Below are 18,222 nucleotides of genomic sequence, written 5' to 3'. Positions count from 1 at the left end.
TACCAATCAAGCAAGCTCTTCTGTCTTGGAACGCCGAATGCTATTATAATTGTTCATCCAGGCAAGTGGAGAATTCCATAGCCCTCTGGATGTGTGTTGTAGGTCGTGGAAATGCTTGGTGAGTTGAGAAGCTGGTCACCCACCAAACAACATCAAGCTCCTATTGTTTTCTTGTACTGGTCATTTGGATGATTGATCTCCATTCCATCTTCATCTGTGCACTATATCACCATCCTTAGATTTCTACTGACCTGAGTTTTAAAAGGGCTCACTGATACCACACTTGATCAAATGCAGCCAGGATATCAAAGAAGTTGGGCTCACCTTGTCTCTGGAATCTAGCTCCTTTACATTTGATTCAAGATTGCGATGAGATTTGGTGGTAACTCAATTGAGCATCAATGAACAGGTTATTCCCATGCACTTACCACCTTTCATTTGCAGCCGATAAATTGAAAGTAGACAAAGGAGTGATAGTTGCATTTGTCCTCCTTCTTGTGAACAGGATATACCTGGACAATTTGGGACTGTGTTTGTGGCACTAGAATGGCTTTGTTAAAGGCATGGCTAGCTTTGGAGTACAAAGCTACAACTGGATGTTGACTGGGTCTACAACCTTTGTCTTATACAGTGCTATACAATGACATAACAGCAGTACTTAGGAAATGACATTCTTGGAGGATCAGTGAGGCCATATGGATACAACTTAGAAACAAGAAGGGCAGGGTCACTCTGGTGGGGCTGTATTATAGACTCCCCAGTAGTCAGTGGGAACTTGAGGAGCCGGTGTATAGAGAAATTGCTCACAGTTGTAAGAATAATAGGGTTGTATTAGTGGGAGACTTTAATTTCCCCAGTATTGACTGGGTCACCCAGAGTGTTGGGGCCTGGATGGGGTGGAATTTGTGAAATGTGTCCAGGAAAGTTTCCTGAGTCAATATATAGAGAGCCCTACTCAGGAGGGTGCAATATGGACGTTCTCTGAGGGAATAAAGCAAGGCAAGTAACTGAAGTGAGAGACAGGGAGCACTTTGGCTCTAGTGACCATAATTCTATTAGTTTTAAGATAGTGATGGAAAAAGATAGGACAGGTCCACAGGTTAGGGTCCTAAACTGGAGCAGGTCTAATTTTGGAGGAATTAGGCAGAATCTAGCATAGGTTGATTGGCTGAGCCTGTCTGAAGGGAAAGGAATGAACAGCAAGGCTTTTAAGAGTATGATATCAAGAGTCCAGGAGCAGCATGTTCCTGTCAGGGTGAAGGGTAAACCTGTAAGTTTAGGGAACCTTAGTTGATGAGAGATATTGAGGCTCTGGTCAAGAAAACTGAAGCATACTTTGGGTTTAGGAGGTCGCGGACAAGTGAATCCCTTGATGACTATAAAGAGATTAAGAATAATTTTAAGATGGAAATCAGAAGGGCAAAGAGAGGGTATGAGATGGATCTGGCAGGTAAGGTTAAGGAAAATCTCAAGAGGTTCTACAGCTATATATTGAGTAAAAGGGTGGCCAGGGAGAGTAGGTCCCTTTAGAGATCAGCAGGGCTGCCTATGTCTTGAGCTGCATAAGATGCGTGAGATTTTTAATGAATATTTCTTCTCTGTGTTTACTGAGGAGAAAATCATGGTTGCTCAAGAGATAAGGGAAACAAGTGGAGATGTTTTGGAGGACATTAGTATTACCAGGGAGGAGGTATTTGCAGCCTTATAGCGCATTACGGTGGATAAATCCCCAGGGCCTGACCAAGTGCATCCTCAGACTTTGTGGGAGGCTAGAGAAGAAATTACAGAGGCCCTTGCGAAGTTATTTGCTTCATTGTTAGCCACTGGTGAAGTTCCTAAAGACTGGAAGATGGCTAAAGTTGTTCCATTGTTTAAGAAGGGTAGCAAGGACAAGCCAGGGAACTACAGGCCGATCAGCCTGATGTCAGTAGTGGGGAAGATACTGGATGGAATTCTGAGGGACGAGATCTACCAGCATTTGGATAGACCGAGTCTGATCAGGAGGAGTCAGCATGGCTTTGTGTGTGGAAAGTCATGCTTGATGAACCTTTTAGAGTTTTTTCAAGAGGTAACAAAAAAGGTAGATGAGGGTACAGCAGTGGATATCATCTATTTGGACTTTAGCAAGGTCTTCGAATAAGGTCCCACATGGTAGGCTGGTCTGGAAAGTTAAGTCCCATGGAATCCAGAAAGACCTAGTTCGGTGGATTCAAAATTGGCTTGGAAGTAGGAAGCAGAGGGCGGTGGTTGAAGGTTGTTTCTCGGAATGGAGGCGGGTGACTCGTGGTATGCCACAGGGGTTGGTGTTGGGACCCTTGTTATTTGTTATTTATATAAATGATTTGGATACACATGAACAAGTTTTGATCAGTAAGTTTATGGATGACACAAAATTAGTTGTTGTTGAAAGTGAAGGTTATCGTAGATTACAGGAGGATCTTGATCAGTTAGGGAAGTGGTCCAAGGAGTGGCAAATGGATTTCAATACAGATAAGTGCGAGGTGATGCATTTTAGAAAGTCAAACCAGCGTAGGACTTAATACTATGAATGGTAGGGCACTAGGTAGTGTAATGGAACAGCGAGATCTAGGAATACAAGTGCATAGTTTGTTGAAAGCGGCGACTCAGGTAGGCAGGGCAGTGAAAAATGCACTTAGCACACTGGCCTTCATCACTCAAGGCATTGAGTATAGGAGTTGGGACATTGTCGCATTTGTACAAGTCATTGGTGAGGCTGCACTTGGAGTACTGTGTACAGTTTTGGTCACCCTGTTATCGGAAAGATGTGAGTAAACTGGAAGGAGTGCAGAAAAGATTCACAAGAATGTTGCCAGGACTAGAGGGCCTGAGTTACAGGGAGAGGTTGGCCAGAGTAAGTCTTTATTCCTTGGAATGTGAGAATGAGGAGCAACTTAATAGAAATGTTTAAAATTATGAGCAGATGGTCACAGTCTTTTCCCCAAGGCAAGGGAGTCTAAAACTAAAAGGGGGGGGGGGCGTAGATTTAGGGTGAGAGGAGAAGGATATGAAAGGGACCTGAGGGCCAACCTTTCCAAGCAGAGGGTGGTGAGTGTATGGAACAAAATTCCAGAGGAAGCACTTGGATAGGCACATAGATGGGTGGGGCTTACAGAGATATGGGCCAAACACAGGAAATTGGGACTAGCTGGGTAGGGCACCAAGGTTGGCATGGACTTGTTGAGCTAAAGGGCCTGTATCTGTGCTGTGTTGCTCTATGACTCTAATGCTCTCTTTAAGTGCTTACCATTTAGTACCATTCCTCTGCTCTTTTTTCAAGTATTTATCTAATTCCTTTTTTAAAGTTATCACTAAATTTGTTTTCAGTAACCACACAGGTGTACATGCCAGATCATTACTGTGGAAAATAATTTCTCAGCTCCTCTTTGTCTCATTTACATCTGTGACTACTAGTTATTAACCTCCTGCCAGTAGAAACAGCTTCTTTTCTGTATTCCATCAAGTCACTACAATTGCAAACACCTTTATCAAATCTCTCTACATTTTCTGCTTAAAGGAGAACAATTCCAGCTTCCCTGGTTGAATTTAAATAGAAGTCTATAGCTTCCCAGCATAAACATCCAAATTTTGTTTCATACTGTATTAATGCATTATTTTGAGATGCAAGATGTCAATTCTGGATCATATGAACCAAACGACTTTTCTTAAGACAATCAGTAGCTTATTGGGGAATGATGTACAAATATAACTGGAACAAGTGCAATCTTGTGCATTATTAAACAACTAAGTTATTAAAATTGTGCAATAAAAATTAATTTGCAGTGTTCTCTGAAACAAATAGTTTCCTCCATCTTAATATGTTGTTACGTCCATGTTGTTATCATAAGCATGAAGCAGTTTTCAACTAGAGCACTCACTTGCATTTGCAACTCTAATGGCTTTAATCATTTCACTCACTACTCAATAATCAACCATTATGAGGTCACCACCACACAACCTTAGAAAGTTAGAAAAGGAAAAGTCTGTAAAAAATAAAACTTTAAAAATACCACCTGGAACAAAATATGAATTTTGCCGCAAACTGGAAGTCTGATGTAGAAATAACACTCCAATTTATATTCCCAGCAATACAGTCAGGTTTTTTTTGAAAATGGAAAATCAGTCTCAATTTCCTGTTGAGACCAAGTACAAAGGATAAGTTTGCCTTTTGCTATCCTGGAAGACGCAAGGTACAACCATGATGGAGTCATTGACTAATTGTGATAATCAATTTATCTCCATTAGTTGACAACAGATTCAGACACAAGGTAAGAAAACTCCCAGGGGCAGAAGGCTTTGGAACCACAGGTCTGAAGCCATCGTTTCTATCAAGCATGTGAAACTTATGAATAACCCTGAGGCAAGAGACTCTCCTGCAAAGTATTATTGTCCTAAATAGGGTCTTGTTTTTAAAATGATTTCCTGGTATAATTTCTGAACATGTTACATATCAGTATTTAGAGATACAGTTAGCTCACATATTGGATGCAGATATAGCAACTATGAAAATCAGATACCAGCATTAATAACCCAAACCAGTGGCTATTGAAACTTAAACCTTCCACTTTTAATTAGAACTGTAAACAAATCCATTTAATGTTTCCTTTTCTAGCACAAGAACAGAACTGTCACCACACTTTACTGAAGTATCAGCCAATGTAGCCATGGCAAGCCAGTTAAAATAAAGCACATAACAAACTTTGTCCTGATTCCTTACCAGCTACTTGCATTCAGCATAGATCAGCAAAGACTGTGTTTTAACAAACTAGTAAATCTTCACTGGGAAGCTCAATTTTTTTTCTTTAAATCATTATAGTGCTAAGGAGTGCTTCATTCTGCATTATTATTGAAGCAATGTAGAATCTTCCATATATATTTAACAATAGTTTATAATAGCTGTGAGTGCTGCAACTTTAATTGCGAAATAAGCTTGAGCAATTCTGCACTGACATAGCAGAAACACCTATTCTTAAGATAACATAGGCAGAAGCATGCCAAAAAATAAACGGCAAAAGTATATACTTACCAAAGTATACAAAAGAAAGTAATAAAGCACATGCTTCGAAGACAATGAACAAAGAGCACATGCTTACCTTTTTTCCTTTTCAGTTTACCTTTCCTCGTTCACTTGGAGGTGGATTGGCACCAGGATGTCATGAGAGACAATATTTGATATTTGGCCGATGCTTAATTATGGACTTTGTGAATAGACCCAAAATATATTTGGGATTTAATTTGAAAATTGATTAAGGGAAAATCTTCACTTCCATGTATAATAAAAGTAGGTGTTAATATTTGGCATCCCACATTCTATTGTGAAGATATCACTGATTATGTCAGAATAAATGTATTGATGTCACAGCAACTTCATGTGACATCATAAAGCAGTTCAACTATCCTCAGTGTTTCATAGCTAAAAATTATTACCTTTAAAATTTTGGTTTGTGTGACTTAATTTTTAATTATGCAATTCTAATATCATAAATGCATCTGAACCTCCTAGATTAAAACATGAAGTGGCTATGAAATTAGACTAGGGAAATCAGAGTAAATTAGGCTAGATTAAACATTTAATCAGTAAAACTAATCTGCCACAACTTTCTTTCTCAGCAAAAAGACCTTTATACACTATCCTAGCTATTATCTGATCATATTGTGTACTGCCTTGATAAAAAGAGCAAAAAATGTATTAGCCACAGAAGTACTCTGTGTATGATGCTGATGATCAGGTGTTCCATTTTAAGGATAACCACATTTATATTTTTTGATGTATAGTAAAAAGCTAAAAACCTTTAGTGTTGCAACATTTTATTACAATACAATATCCTACAAACAAATGTAAAATCACATTCATATGAAATTACAGTGAATTTCTTCAATCTTTTAAAATGATGCACTTGATACATTCTGTAGTAAATGCAGTAATGAAGCGCTATGGAAATAAGTGACTACATTTTAAAAATCTACAATGGACAAAATTACTTCAACATGATTCTGCAAGATAACCCACTCTATGCTGTTCATGTATGCTTTCCATGTCATTTCACAATACATTCAACTAAGCATTTATTTATACTACAGTATATAGAAAATTAGTATTTTCTTCCAAAACAGTTTGAAATTCAAGATTTTGCTGAATCACAATCACCAGATCAAATGACAAGATTTTATTACATTTACTTTCATCATAAGATCAGGTACAAGGCACAGAATAAGGATACGATGTCAGCAGATGGAGCTGAATGAATATGCTGTATTAACCTCGCCTGAACAGTCTTAATTCACCTTGTCTCAATGAGACCAAAAATCAAATTTTCAGGAATAATGTGAATACAGCAAAAGGTTACGTTGCACACTTTGCTTGGTGTATATAAACCTTAATCATTTACCTTTTGTTTTAAAAGAGCTGAATGGAGTTGAGAAGAGATCATGAGCATAGTTAGAAACAGCGTATTTAATCTGAAGTGCATAGTGGGTAAAGAACTATATTAAAACATTTTAAAGTGTTTATCTGTGCTCTAATTTACCTGCATATTTTTATCATTTGCTTCTGCATCAATATTGTCATCTATAAAAATCTGATGGAAAACCAGGTGAATAGCGACAAAGATGAAACTGAATGGGACACAAAAGAGAGAGAGTTCCTTTTGCAGAGGGTAAATTAAAAATCAGCGATCGGTGTAAAAGTACTTCAGGGACAGATCCAATGTTTAGCAGTACCAGCATGAAACATCAGCAACATCATGCAAATGTAGAGAAAAGTTTAAGCAAATTGGTCAAATACAGTCTGAAGTAAATATATAATTTAAAAATTCCCTTTTGCTGTTGGGGGAGGGAGGGGATATAAATTAAGATCTAATGTAAATCGATTGATTTAGGAACAATGGAAGATCCAGGCAATGGCATACTGTAGTTAAGATCTTTGGGATTTTGCCAGTTTAAAATATTGTAAACTCTTCCGCAGATCTAATTTACAGTTTTGTAAATTCACAGGTGCAGTATTCCTGGTCAGGCTGCTAGGTAGCCAAAGCATGACAGTAGAACTAGAGGGAGCAACATCCACTATCAACAATATCTAACATCTACTACCATCCACATCCCATAGTCCTCATTACCTATAATTTGCTTGAGAGGAGCTGACCAGACAGATTTTGCACTATTCCAGCTGAACTGTACAATAACTTACTGGGAATTACACATCCTTGTGCCTGTTCCTTAAATACCAGAATATTCACCAATTACAATGAACATCATGATCTCTCCCTTGCATGCAAAAGGAATCTGTATCCTTACCAACTCCACCCTTTATGCCTGGATAACATTTCTAATTAGAACTTTTAATATTTTGTTAGGGAGACTGCTTAAGGTGATAAAGTTTTTTAAGCAACTCTCAAACACCCCATAGATCAGACGAAGGTGTGTTTAAGCTCTAGTGGAACAAGTGCCACCTTTAACTTATCAACACTTTTTTTTTAAACTTGCAATCCTTGGATCATTCCTGCGTCAAATGCCTTGCTGTTGAGATTCCCTATCCTGCAATTACCCTTTTCAGTCTGATACGAAATTGTAACAAGCCAGCTGATCAATTTCAACACCCCAAGCCTCCGGTTGCCACAGCTGCAATAAAAGTACAAAGCAGTGCCAACTTTGCTGTACAGTGGCTTTTGAGATTTGCATCCATTTCTATCCCCCGGGGACAGTCAAGGCTTTACTACACTGGAAAATTGTGGGTCATATTTTCTTCAGACAGATGTTCCATACTGTACTGCCATATTATTATATGGGTTAATAAGGTAGACACCACAAAACTAGACAGATTACAAGATATCACAGACTATGCATTAAAATTCTACTACAGATTATATTCAACAATTTTAATGTACGTAAAGGTTAAGGTGGTTAGCAGAAAATATATACTTTGAAAGAAAGGGATTTGTTTTAGGCTGTACACACTTCCAATGGCCTGCAGCAGTGGTCTTCTTGTATACATCATTCTAAAATATGGTTTAGTGTCCAGAATTAATCACACTAAGACGGTTCACAGATTTAAGAGTAAAGTCAAATATTTTAGTATTTGGAAAGATGCAAAGTTTTAAAAAGCAGTTTATACAAGGAGAAAAAAAAACATTCTGCACAGGTGATATAGTGTACTGTCCAAAGTACAAACTTCAGGACATATGGTACTTTTTTTGAGAAAGAGAAATGCAACTTTTTCAAATCATGTATTATCAATGGTTATTTATTACAGTGGGAAAATCCAAAATGGCTTCAATCTATATTAAATGGAGCAATAAATAATGCTTTACATGTTGTTCTTCAGCACTGCACTTTAAGTGAGAAGTTTAATTGCAAAGAGTTTTAACTGTACTTTCTTAAACATGAAAACCTGAGCAAGAACAATGAGCTGCCTTGGTTTTCTATATAATTGTTGGGGGTAAAATATGAATGTACCTAATCTGCAATTGTGTTTTATGTTAGTGTATAATGTATTACAGAACATGAACCATTATAAATTAACAGTTTGCCACTGTGGGGAATAGGTTAGTCAAACTGCCAGTTGTGGGAAGTGTAAAGAAGAAAACAAGTTTAGGTCACATGGATGTTAAAAATACGTGGTGAAAGTGATAACTTATGACACCATAAAGCATGGTGAACTTTATAAAAACAAGACAGTTAAGTGTGTCATGAAGACAAAACTGATACAGGGACAGTAGATCTTACATGGCACATGCAATTGGTCATTCTGTTGCTAATTCGAATTCTCAAGGAACCTGGCTCTCATCCTCTATAAGGACAGCATTAGAGGCAGCAAGAAGAGGCTGAGATGAGCTGTTGGTGCTCTGGCTTTTCAGGCTCTCGGTAGAGTCCGAAGTTCCTGCAGAAAAATAGACGACAATGGAACATCTCACATTTCAATTGGCTATAATTCAGTTAAGTGACCGTTTCAGATTCAATGATAGAGTGGGTGACAGTTTTTGTTGTGCTTGACAAACATTTTCTGTGTTTGGGAAAAGGAAAAGCTACTTGCCATTTCATCATATATAAACAGCTTGACGGGATAATTTATGCTGCTGTGCTCTGTACGTTTTCCTGAACGTAGTGTCCCTTCAAATTAACGTCCAGCTTCTCCAAAAGTGAAACAACTAATCATGCTTAAATCATTTAATACACAAAGGGAAATTAGCTGAAATATCCTCAAGAAACATGATCTAACTTAATGATTCAAACACAATCCCAAAGGTGTTGAGGTATACTGACTGAAGGCAAAATAATGGTTCTGCCCTGCAGTTTATGCCCATAACTTCAATGCTTCTTTGCCCTCAGATTAATGTGTTTATAGGCAGGTTTAATGAGAACTGCAGCTAAAGAATCTCAGGTGACGAAGAGGAAGATTACAGGAGTAGGAATAGATCGGCTGGTTGAGTGGTGTTGCAACAACAACCTTGCACTCAATGTCAGCAAGAGCAAGGAATTGATTGTAGACTTCAGGAAGAGGAAGTCGGGAACACACACCAGTCCTCATTGAGGGGTCAGTGGCAGAAAGGGTGAGCAGCTTTAAGTTCCTGGGTGTCAACATCTTGGAGAATCTATTCTGGGCCCGACACATTGATGCAATCACGAAGAAGGCAAGCCAGGGCTCGACTTCATTAGAATTTGAGGAGATTTGGTATGCCGCCAAGGACTCTTGCAAATTCCTATAGATGTATGGTGGAGAGCATTCTGACTGGTTGCATTACAGCCTGGTATGGAGGCTCCAATCCACAGGATCACAAGAGGTTGCAGAGGATTGTAGATTCAGCCAGCTCCATCGGGGGCACAACCCTCCCCATCATCGAGGACATCTTCAAGAGGTGGTGCCTCAAGAAGGTGGCATCCATCACTAAGGACCCTCACCATCCAGGACATGCCCTCTTCTTGTTACTACCATCAGGGAGGAGGTACAGGAGCCTGAAGACCCACAGACAGTGATTTAGGAATAGCTTCTTCCCCTCCGCCATCAGATTTCTGAATGGTCCATGAACTACCTCGTTATTCCTTTTCTTTTGAATTATTTATTTTGTAATTTAATGCCTTTGCACTGTACTGCTGCCACAAACAATTTCACGTCATAAGACAGTGATAATTAACCTAATTCTAAAGAATCCATGAATAAAAAACTTCAAAACTTTTTACAAACTAATATTCAATAAGTATTAAACTGTGTTTATTGTAGGGCTGTCAGCAGATATGCAATAACATGCTCAATTAACAGTGTGAAATTAACGTCTGAAGTGCGCCAATAGAGGGGAAAAAAAATCGAAGAACTTCTAAAAAAAAATAAATCCTTGCAAAATATTTTCTACACGCCACATCAAATCCACCACACTGCCTCCAGCTCCCACCTATCCAAAAGTTTCTTCAGACTCCCTCACCAACACTCTCAAGACCCTCTGATTAGAACCTAACTGCAGAACAGGACGTGTGGGGAAGAATAGGAGCATGAAGTTTAAGTTGGGGGGGGGGGGGGGGCTAAAGCAGGAGCGCAAAGGGATGGAAGCAAGAGGGAAGGGAGATGGGTTGAGAAGACAGAGAGGAGCAGTGAGCAGTTGAGAAAGATAGAGTCATGTGCAGAGGCAGGGGGATATGCAGGAAGGCTCAAAGCCAGGATCAGACTGCAAGATTTAAAAGCTGGGCTCAGTTTGATCTACATGCCATTTGTCAGCTTCTGGTCCAATGCAGCACCACCTTTTGAGTAATTGGCTCTGCATAAGGATTGTTGGAAATTCTAAGTTTACATTTCTGCCTGGATTCAGCCATGATCTGGTGCTGGTGAAGGAAATCAGGGTGTGAAAGTGGCTAGAAAGAAAGGAAAGCAAGGATCTCAGGTTGCAGTGATAGGGGGCAAACCAACAGAAGAATCTGAACAAATTAAAAATATTACATTATGCCATTTGAAGTTTTAAAGTCAGAGTACTTCCAGTGGACTATTCAGAATCATGGACATATAATAGTGCTATTAAAAACACCAATTAATCACAATCATAATTTTTAATCACAATTTTTTCTTAAATAAATTGTGGCAGCCCTAGTTTCTTGAGTGGGAGTGGGGCCAAGATGAAGTTGCTCATTTATGAGCAATAACTAAAATATATTAAGTGATGGTACATAATTTCTTGACTATATTGTATACTTGATGGCAGCTTTTTAATGGAATCTATTAAAGGTAACAGTAATTGGGCAGAACCATGAAGCCCCACAGGCACCTTCTCCTGCAAGATGAAGGAACAAAAGAAAACTGAGGATGTCTCAAAGTTAGAATCATACAGTACAGAAAGGAGCCCTTTCAACCCACCATGTCCATGCCGTGATGCCTATCTATGCTAATCCCTTTTGCCTTCATTAGGCCCTCTTCACCTATCTTGCCCACTGTGGAGAGGTATGGACTTGCACTATAAGGTCCCTCTGTGCATCAACGTTCTTAAGGTCCCTGCCATTTATTCCATATGTCCTAGCAGAATTTGATTTCCTAAAGTTCATTACCTCACAATAGAGGATAAAGTAGCAAAGGAGTTGTAATTACTACCTATCAAGACATCAGCAGAATTTAAAAGGTCAGCCAATGTTGCTTGGGTATGTCATGAATGATGCACATATTGAATGTAGGCATAGCAAAGGTGGCAGTGGAGCATTCACATTTCAATTGGGCACTGGTACGACATTGCAAATCATACTCAGTGATAGGAATATTTGCAAATTTTTAGAGAGAATAAAGCTGAAAACAACTGCAGCTTGACATAATAAAAGGAATCAAAATTAAATGACTGCCTACATATGAGAAAAGCATTTTAGGTAAAAAGCAAAATATCATATGCAATTTAGAATTATATAAATGCAGCAACTGCTTCAGCGAACCCTCAAATATTCATCAGAAATTACCATAATGACTAATCTGCGAGATGCATCTTTCCACAACAAACCACAAATTCGTTTCCCAATTAACGATCTTAATTTATATACTATAAAAATTGATACGAATCTGTATTCAAAAATTTCATCAACTGAAATTTAACCCATTATTTGCAGAATTGCCCATTTGTTAATTTGAATTCTGAATACAACAGTGCAACAGAAGTCAGTTAACAATTAACTAATAATAACACTGATCACAGGTCATATTGAATGATGTAATTATGTGGAATTTTCCTACATGCAACTTTATGCTTTCAAAAGCAATGATTGATCCATACACTATACATTGGATTTATTTAACACAATTCAAAGCATTTACTAAAACTGACAGAACTCTCTCCAGATTTTGTCACCAACTTTCACAGGCTCGAAGCAGCAATGGACATGATTACACAGAGATTACAGACAAAACAAATATAATCAGAAATGTGAAGTAGTCTTAAAATCAATTACAAGATTCAGGATACAAGGCTCTTCAATATGCTCAGGAACATCAGAATCCAACAATCAGAAGTGTGAACTTACAAGAATCACCCAGCAAAAAATGCCACTGAAACTATAAATCATTTGAAAGTGAGTAAATATCCAGAATCCAAAAAGCTCATTTTCTTTACTTTGTTAATTTGGTCTTCTTAACAGGTCACTACAGTTACAGTTACCAACAGAGCACACTTCCAATACTACAATTGGTCCTTCTGTATTGCACAGTTTCATAGGCAATAGGGAGCCTAACATCTTGGGGTACAATTAAATGGGCAGCAGCCCTCTTCATGTATTGTTATTGAAATATTATTATACTATTTGACTGAGTTACAAATACATAGCTTCCAATGAACCACTTCTACTGTGATATAGTTACATGGGCATGAGCAGCACTTCCATGTTGGGGAACTCTGACTAGTCAGATAATCACAAGCACAGAAATGAGCCCTTTCTGCCCACCATGTCGATGGCGACTGTGATGCCAATCTATGCTAATCCCCTTTGCCCACATTAGGCATATCCCTCTACACCTTTCCTATCCAAGTACCTGTCCAAATGTCTTTTAAACATTGTAATTGCATCTGCCTCCACCACCATTTCTGGCAGCTCTTTCCAAATAACCACCACCCGCTGTGTGGAAAAACTTCCCCCTCAGATCTCCTTTAAACTTCTCCCACCTTAAACCCGTGCGCTCTAGCTATAGACTCCCCTTCCTTGGGAATAAGGCCCTGACTATCTACCCTATCAATGACTTTCTTAATTTCAGACAAGGTCACCCCTCAACCTCCTATGTTCCAGTAAGAATAAACACTGCCTTTCTGATTTCTCTTTATAAGTAAAACCCTCCATTTCAGATAACACCGGAGAATCTCTGCTGCACCCCTCTTTTGCTACCACATTCTTCTTGTAGTCTGGCTGCCAGAACTATACAGAATACTGCAAATGTGGTCTAACCAATGTTTTGTACAGCTGCAACACAACGTTCTAACTCTTATTCTTATTGCCTTGGCCAATGAAGGCAAACATACCAAATGGCTTCTTCATTATCCTTAGGTTGTCACTTTGGAGACCTATGGATTTGCACCCTAAGGTACCTCTGTACGTCAATGCTCCAAAGGCCCTTGACATTTAATCTACAGAACCTGAAATTTAATCCACATAATGCATTTTCGGAAGTCACCTGCCACCACTCTATCCAACTTTCCAGCTGATATGTCCCACTGTACGCTTACACAACCTTCTTCACCATCTACCACTCTGCCAATTTTTGTGTCATCTGCAAACTTAGCAATAAGACCATCTACATTTTATCCAAGCACCATTTGTTACAGTCTTCCAGTCTAAGAAACATCCATCCACCACCACCCTATCACCAAGCCAATTTTGGATCCAATTTGCCTGTACAGAAATCAGCAACCCTCCCATGTACTGTGCACTTAAACAGTAACAAGCAGGTATTCTTGTACAAGGCAGTTACACAAGCATCAACTATCCTGTCTGTATTAGCTACAGTTAAACACATCTGGCAGAATTACACTGGCACCCATATTGGGCAGTTACCCTGGCAACATTAGTCCTTCCATAGAGGACACAATTACACAGGCAGCAATAGTCCTCTCATGTTGGGTGTCTACACTATCATCATCAGTCTCCTTGGAGGAGCTACAGTTGTAAAAGTACTCTCTGACTCTTGTGTATCGAGTTGAAATTGCAAAAGCACTGACAGACCTTGCATGATGGTGGATGGTCATGTGGGACCAGTGACACTCCTGTGTCTAGCTAATCGGACATTGTCCAAAGTGTCATCAGAGTGCAAGTTAACCTTTAATCATCTGCACTTACAACAAAACATCTGTTTTTAATATTGTTGGTTATTTTTCCATAAATGTCTAAATAATATTGAAGATGGACTTTAGTTTTTCCTTCTCTGGCAGATTTCTGCCAGTCACATTCTTAAGGACTAACCATATTATCGCGAGGAGATAAAAATAGAAAAAAAACTTGCTGATGCTGGCAATCTAAAATGAAAACAGAAAATGCTGGAAATACTCAGCAGGTCAGGGCATATCCGTTTCTCTGCACACAGATGCGACCAGACCTGCTGATTATTTCCAGCTTTTTCTGTTATTTTTATCATGAGGATATAAATGCAGATTTATCTATATTCGGATACTGAGGGCTTGCAATAATTTTGATTAACATTTTAATTCCCAAAGCAGATAGTAATAAAGTAATACATCTTTCATGAAATTGCCTTTCTTTAAACATTGCTACTGCAGAGCAGGTCTCAAAACATTCCCGAAGCCAGCTGTCCAGTGCCCGACTCACATCAACCTCAATCCCAGAGTTTATGGCCCAGTCACCAACCTGCCTTCAACCCCATAAGCACCCACCTTGCTGTCTGCCCCACTCCCTCATTTACTGAGCCAGTATCACATGTGCAGTTTTACAGATTATTGGTTCTCTTTCACAGACTGCATTTTACAAATGAACTGCATTTTCCCGATTTCCTGGGTTTATAGCAGAATCCGAAGGAATCTCAAGTAATCTCAAACTAAGTTAGGTTATGATTTTCCACAGATCCTTTGACCATAGAGGGAACATTTACTTAATCTTCTCTCTGACTAGAAGTTTCTTAGTGAAAATTAACAGGCCCTTGGTTAATCTTGGTTCTTATTCCTCCCATTTTGAATAGCTACCAGTGCAGACCTGGAATCAAAATTACTGCTGTTCTTGAATGTATGATTCAGTTACCCACTGAATAAAGCTCAATGCCATTTTTGAGAAGGAACACAAGAAGATCAATGAGCACTCTTAGAATGTGGTTAATATCTGGCAGAGCCTTTTTAAAATGAAATTTATTGATTTGCTGTCCTTCATTTTTACAAGAGTATGCAGATAAAAATAATTCACAAAAACTATTTTTCAAACTTCACCAAACCTGCTTTTTAAATTATGTTTTGCCCATATTGGTTAAAATTTTGTTTCAATGAAAACACAATTTGGAATAGCAGAACATTTAATAGTACTGTAGCACACTGAGTCTAAATTAAAATATGGGCAGGTGTTAAAATTGTGCTAACATGAGTATCTCCTTAAATACAGATGATGTTGCAGGGAGCTTTAAGGGGGTGTGGGGATGGTGTGTGTGGGAGCAGGAAGGTGGGGGAGGGGAAGAGGAGGAAGGGCAGTAGGAGGAGCAAGTTAGGTTGGTGGTGATGGCCAAGAGGGAAGAAAGGAAGTATAGCAAGCCATGAGTGCAAGATGTGACCTTTTAAGAAGGGCTTCAAATATGGCAAGACAATTGAAGTTAGAGGATAAAGTTGTCAAAAGCACATTCAATGTGTTCAGTGACAGTAGCGAGTAGTGGAATTTGAAGTGATGTTGTAGAGACAGATGATGCAAGTCATTGATGGTCAGGATGTAGGTCTGAAATTTAGTTCTAGATTAAAAGGGTCCAATTAATATGAAAAGAAGACAAGCAGTGGTAAAGAACTCCTCCATTAAGTAGAGGAGGAGGAGTAATGGAAACCTTGTTACACATTTTCAAGAAAGTGGGCAAACAGTAGCTGACCATAAGATTGGAAACAAGGCTTCCACCTCAAAAATGCATAATACAACACAACAGCTGCTATTCCAAGTGCAAGAATGTGCAATATGAAGCCTTTAAAAGAGTGGGGCCAAAGTAACTGACCACTCTTCCAGCCAATGGTGCTATAAAAGAGGAAATGCATGCAGTCCAAGGGAACAGCAAAGCCATGAAGCGATTTGAGGAACAGCACCTTATATTGCATTACAGATAATGAAAGGCATTGCCTGTACGAATGAGGGTCTGGTGGAACTGGCATGGGACTAGATGAGGAAAGCTGCATTTTGGAAAAGGTAGCACTTATAATATGGGCAATGAAAAGACAACATTGTTTTCAACAGCATGGCAGAAGTAAGATTATCTGTGTGACCAGGAGTGGAAATGAAAAGAGAACCAAAAGATGAGGAGGTGGGTTTCATCAAAGAGATGTGCTTGAAAAGGGCAAAAGAGAGACAAAGAAACTGGAATGATTAAAAAATTGCAGGAGGTTGTCAGTTCATTAAAGTGCTTGGGGTGGAGAGGGCGAGAAAGAGCAACTTCCTTAACTTTTTCTTTACATTTTTCATGCACACAGAGAAAACACAACAGTTCACGTAGGCAGAAATCATAAAAAAGATTAAACAGTAAAGAGTGTTAACATACCAGAATTACTCTTCTATGCCAATTGAGCAGGAATCAGGACCCAGAGCTGCCCAAATCAGCAAAATTATAGATAGAAAAGGTAAGGATATATTAGATAGGTAATGAAGTAAGTCAGTAAAGAACACACAAAAGTGGAACACAAAAGATTCCTCTTCTTAAGGGGGTATAAAATTGACAATTTTTTCAAAAAAAACATGTTAGAATGAATTCTGCTTAAGCTTTTGAATGTTTACAGCTAAAAACTGGTAATAGAAGATTTTCTATCACTAGTTTCCAACCCAAGATTTCTTCCTTAGCATCAATAGCTACGCAGATACATGCTTATTACAGATCTTTCTTCAGGTACTAAGAAATATGATACATTATTAGTAATAGTTATAAGTAACACTTGAAAAGTTAATAAAAACTGTCTTATTTGCTATGCTTTATGTCGTCATTCAGAACTCAGTATATAATAATAATATTCATGCATAATAAGGGGAAAATTATGCTTAAAATGCTATCCTTATTTCTCCAAATCAAAGTCAATTTGCCAGTGACTTGGCTGTTCTGAGAAACAGAACTATTCAAATTAGCAAAGAAAATGTACTTCACTGAGAGGGAAATTTCAATCCACCCAGAGGGAAGACTCTGTAGTCTTCAATTTTTCTTTTAATGGTAATTAGTTTTTTTAGCTCATTGAAAACAAATTTAAGTCTTACATCCATGTGGTAAACTACACAACCAAGATGGAAGTATGCGGAAGAACTTAAAAAAAGCAAGTAAAACAACACAGATAATTCATCTAAATTTCCAAAAGGCCTCGAATAAGGTGCCACATAACAGATAAATGAATAAGCTCACAACAAATTGAGTCAAGGACAAGTAGAAAAATTGGTTTCAAAAGAGGAAGCAAAGTGTAGGAGTAAAAGGTGTTTATTCAAATTGACAGACAGTGATGGATGGGTAGAGTGCTGAGGCTCCTGTAGTTCAGAAATTTTCAATTTCAATTTCAATACAGCTAAGTGTGAAATTTATAGCAACTTTGCACTCTTACAAATCTAGTATCAGAGAGAACAATTTCAAACATTTCAAAAAGCCAGGTAGTTTGAGGCTTCCACATTCGTTTGTGGATGCCACAGAGATCCCAAAGTTCCTGGCACTTAAGGAAATGCCTACAGCTTTTTCTGGAACTGTTGGCATCTCCATGCAAATTCCCACCATTACCAAAGTTGTTCAGAAGAAATGAAGAATATGCAAAGAAGATTTACAAGAACAATACCAAAAATGTGAGGCTACACCTTTCAGGAAAAGATGAACAAATTGTGTTTATGTTCCCTTGAAAAAAGGGACTTAAGAGGGAAAAATGTCTTAGAATTATGATCTTATGCTTCAATAAAGCAGACATAAAAAGAATGTTTCCATTTGTGGGAAACAGCAAAATCAATGGGCACCAATATAAGAAAAACATCAAGAGTTGCAGCAGGAAATTCAAATTTCTTCACCCAGAGAGAGGTGAGAACTGAAACTTCCTACAACAGTGCCCAATTGATTCAAATATT

The 18,222-nt window shown here is 38.5% G+C and overlaps 1 protein-coding gene across 4 annotated transcripts in view; it reads right to left on the bottom strand.

The window, feature by feature from the left end:
- Nucleotides 1-5,815: 5,815 nt before the first annotated feature.
- LOC127573328 (E3 ubiquitin-protein ligase MGRN1-like) overlaps nucleotides 5,816-18,222 on the bottom strand; it is a 112,465-nt gene continuing 100,058 nt past the window's right edge. For all 4 annotated transcript variants that reach the window (XM_052021406.1, XM_052021408.1, XM_052021409.1 and 1 more), the window contains one exon: nucleotides 5,816-8,893. In XM_052021406.1, the coding sequence (XP_051877366.1) occupies nucleotides 8,781-8,893 (113 nt within the window). In that variant the 3' untranslated portion in view covers nucleotides 5,816-8,780. The remainder of the gene's footprint in view (nucleotides 8,894-18,222) is intronic.

This window comes from Pristis pectinata, chromosome 8 (genome assembly GCF_009764475.1).
Source record: "Pristis pectinata isolate sPriPec2 chromosome 8, sPriPec2.1.pri, whole genome shotgun sequence".
Taxonomy (NCBI): Eukaryota; Metazoa; Chordata; class Chondrichthyes; order Rhinopristiformes; family Pristidae; genus Pristis; species Pristis pectinata.
The sequence above is the reverse complement of the archived record's forward strand: the minus strand, read 5'-3'. Positions and strand labels throughout refer to the sequence as shown.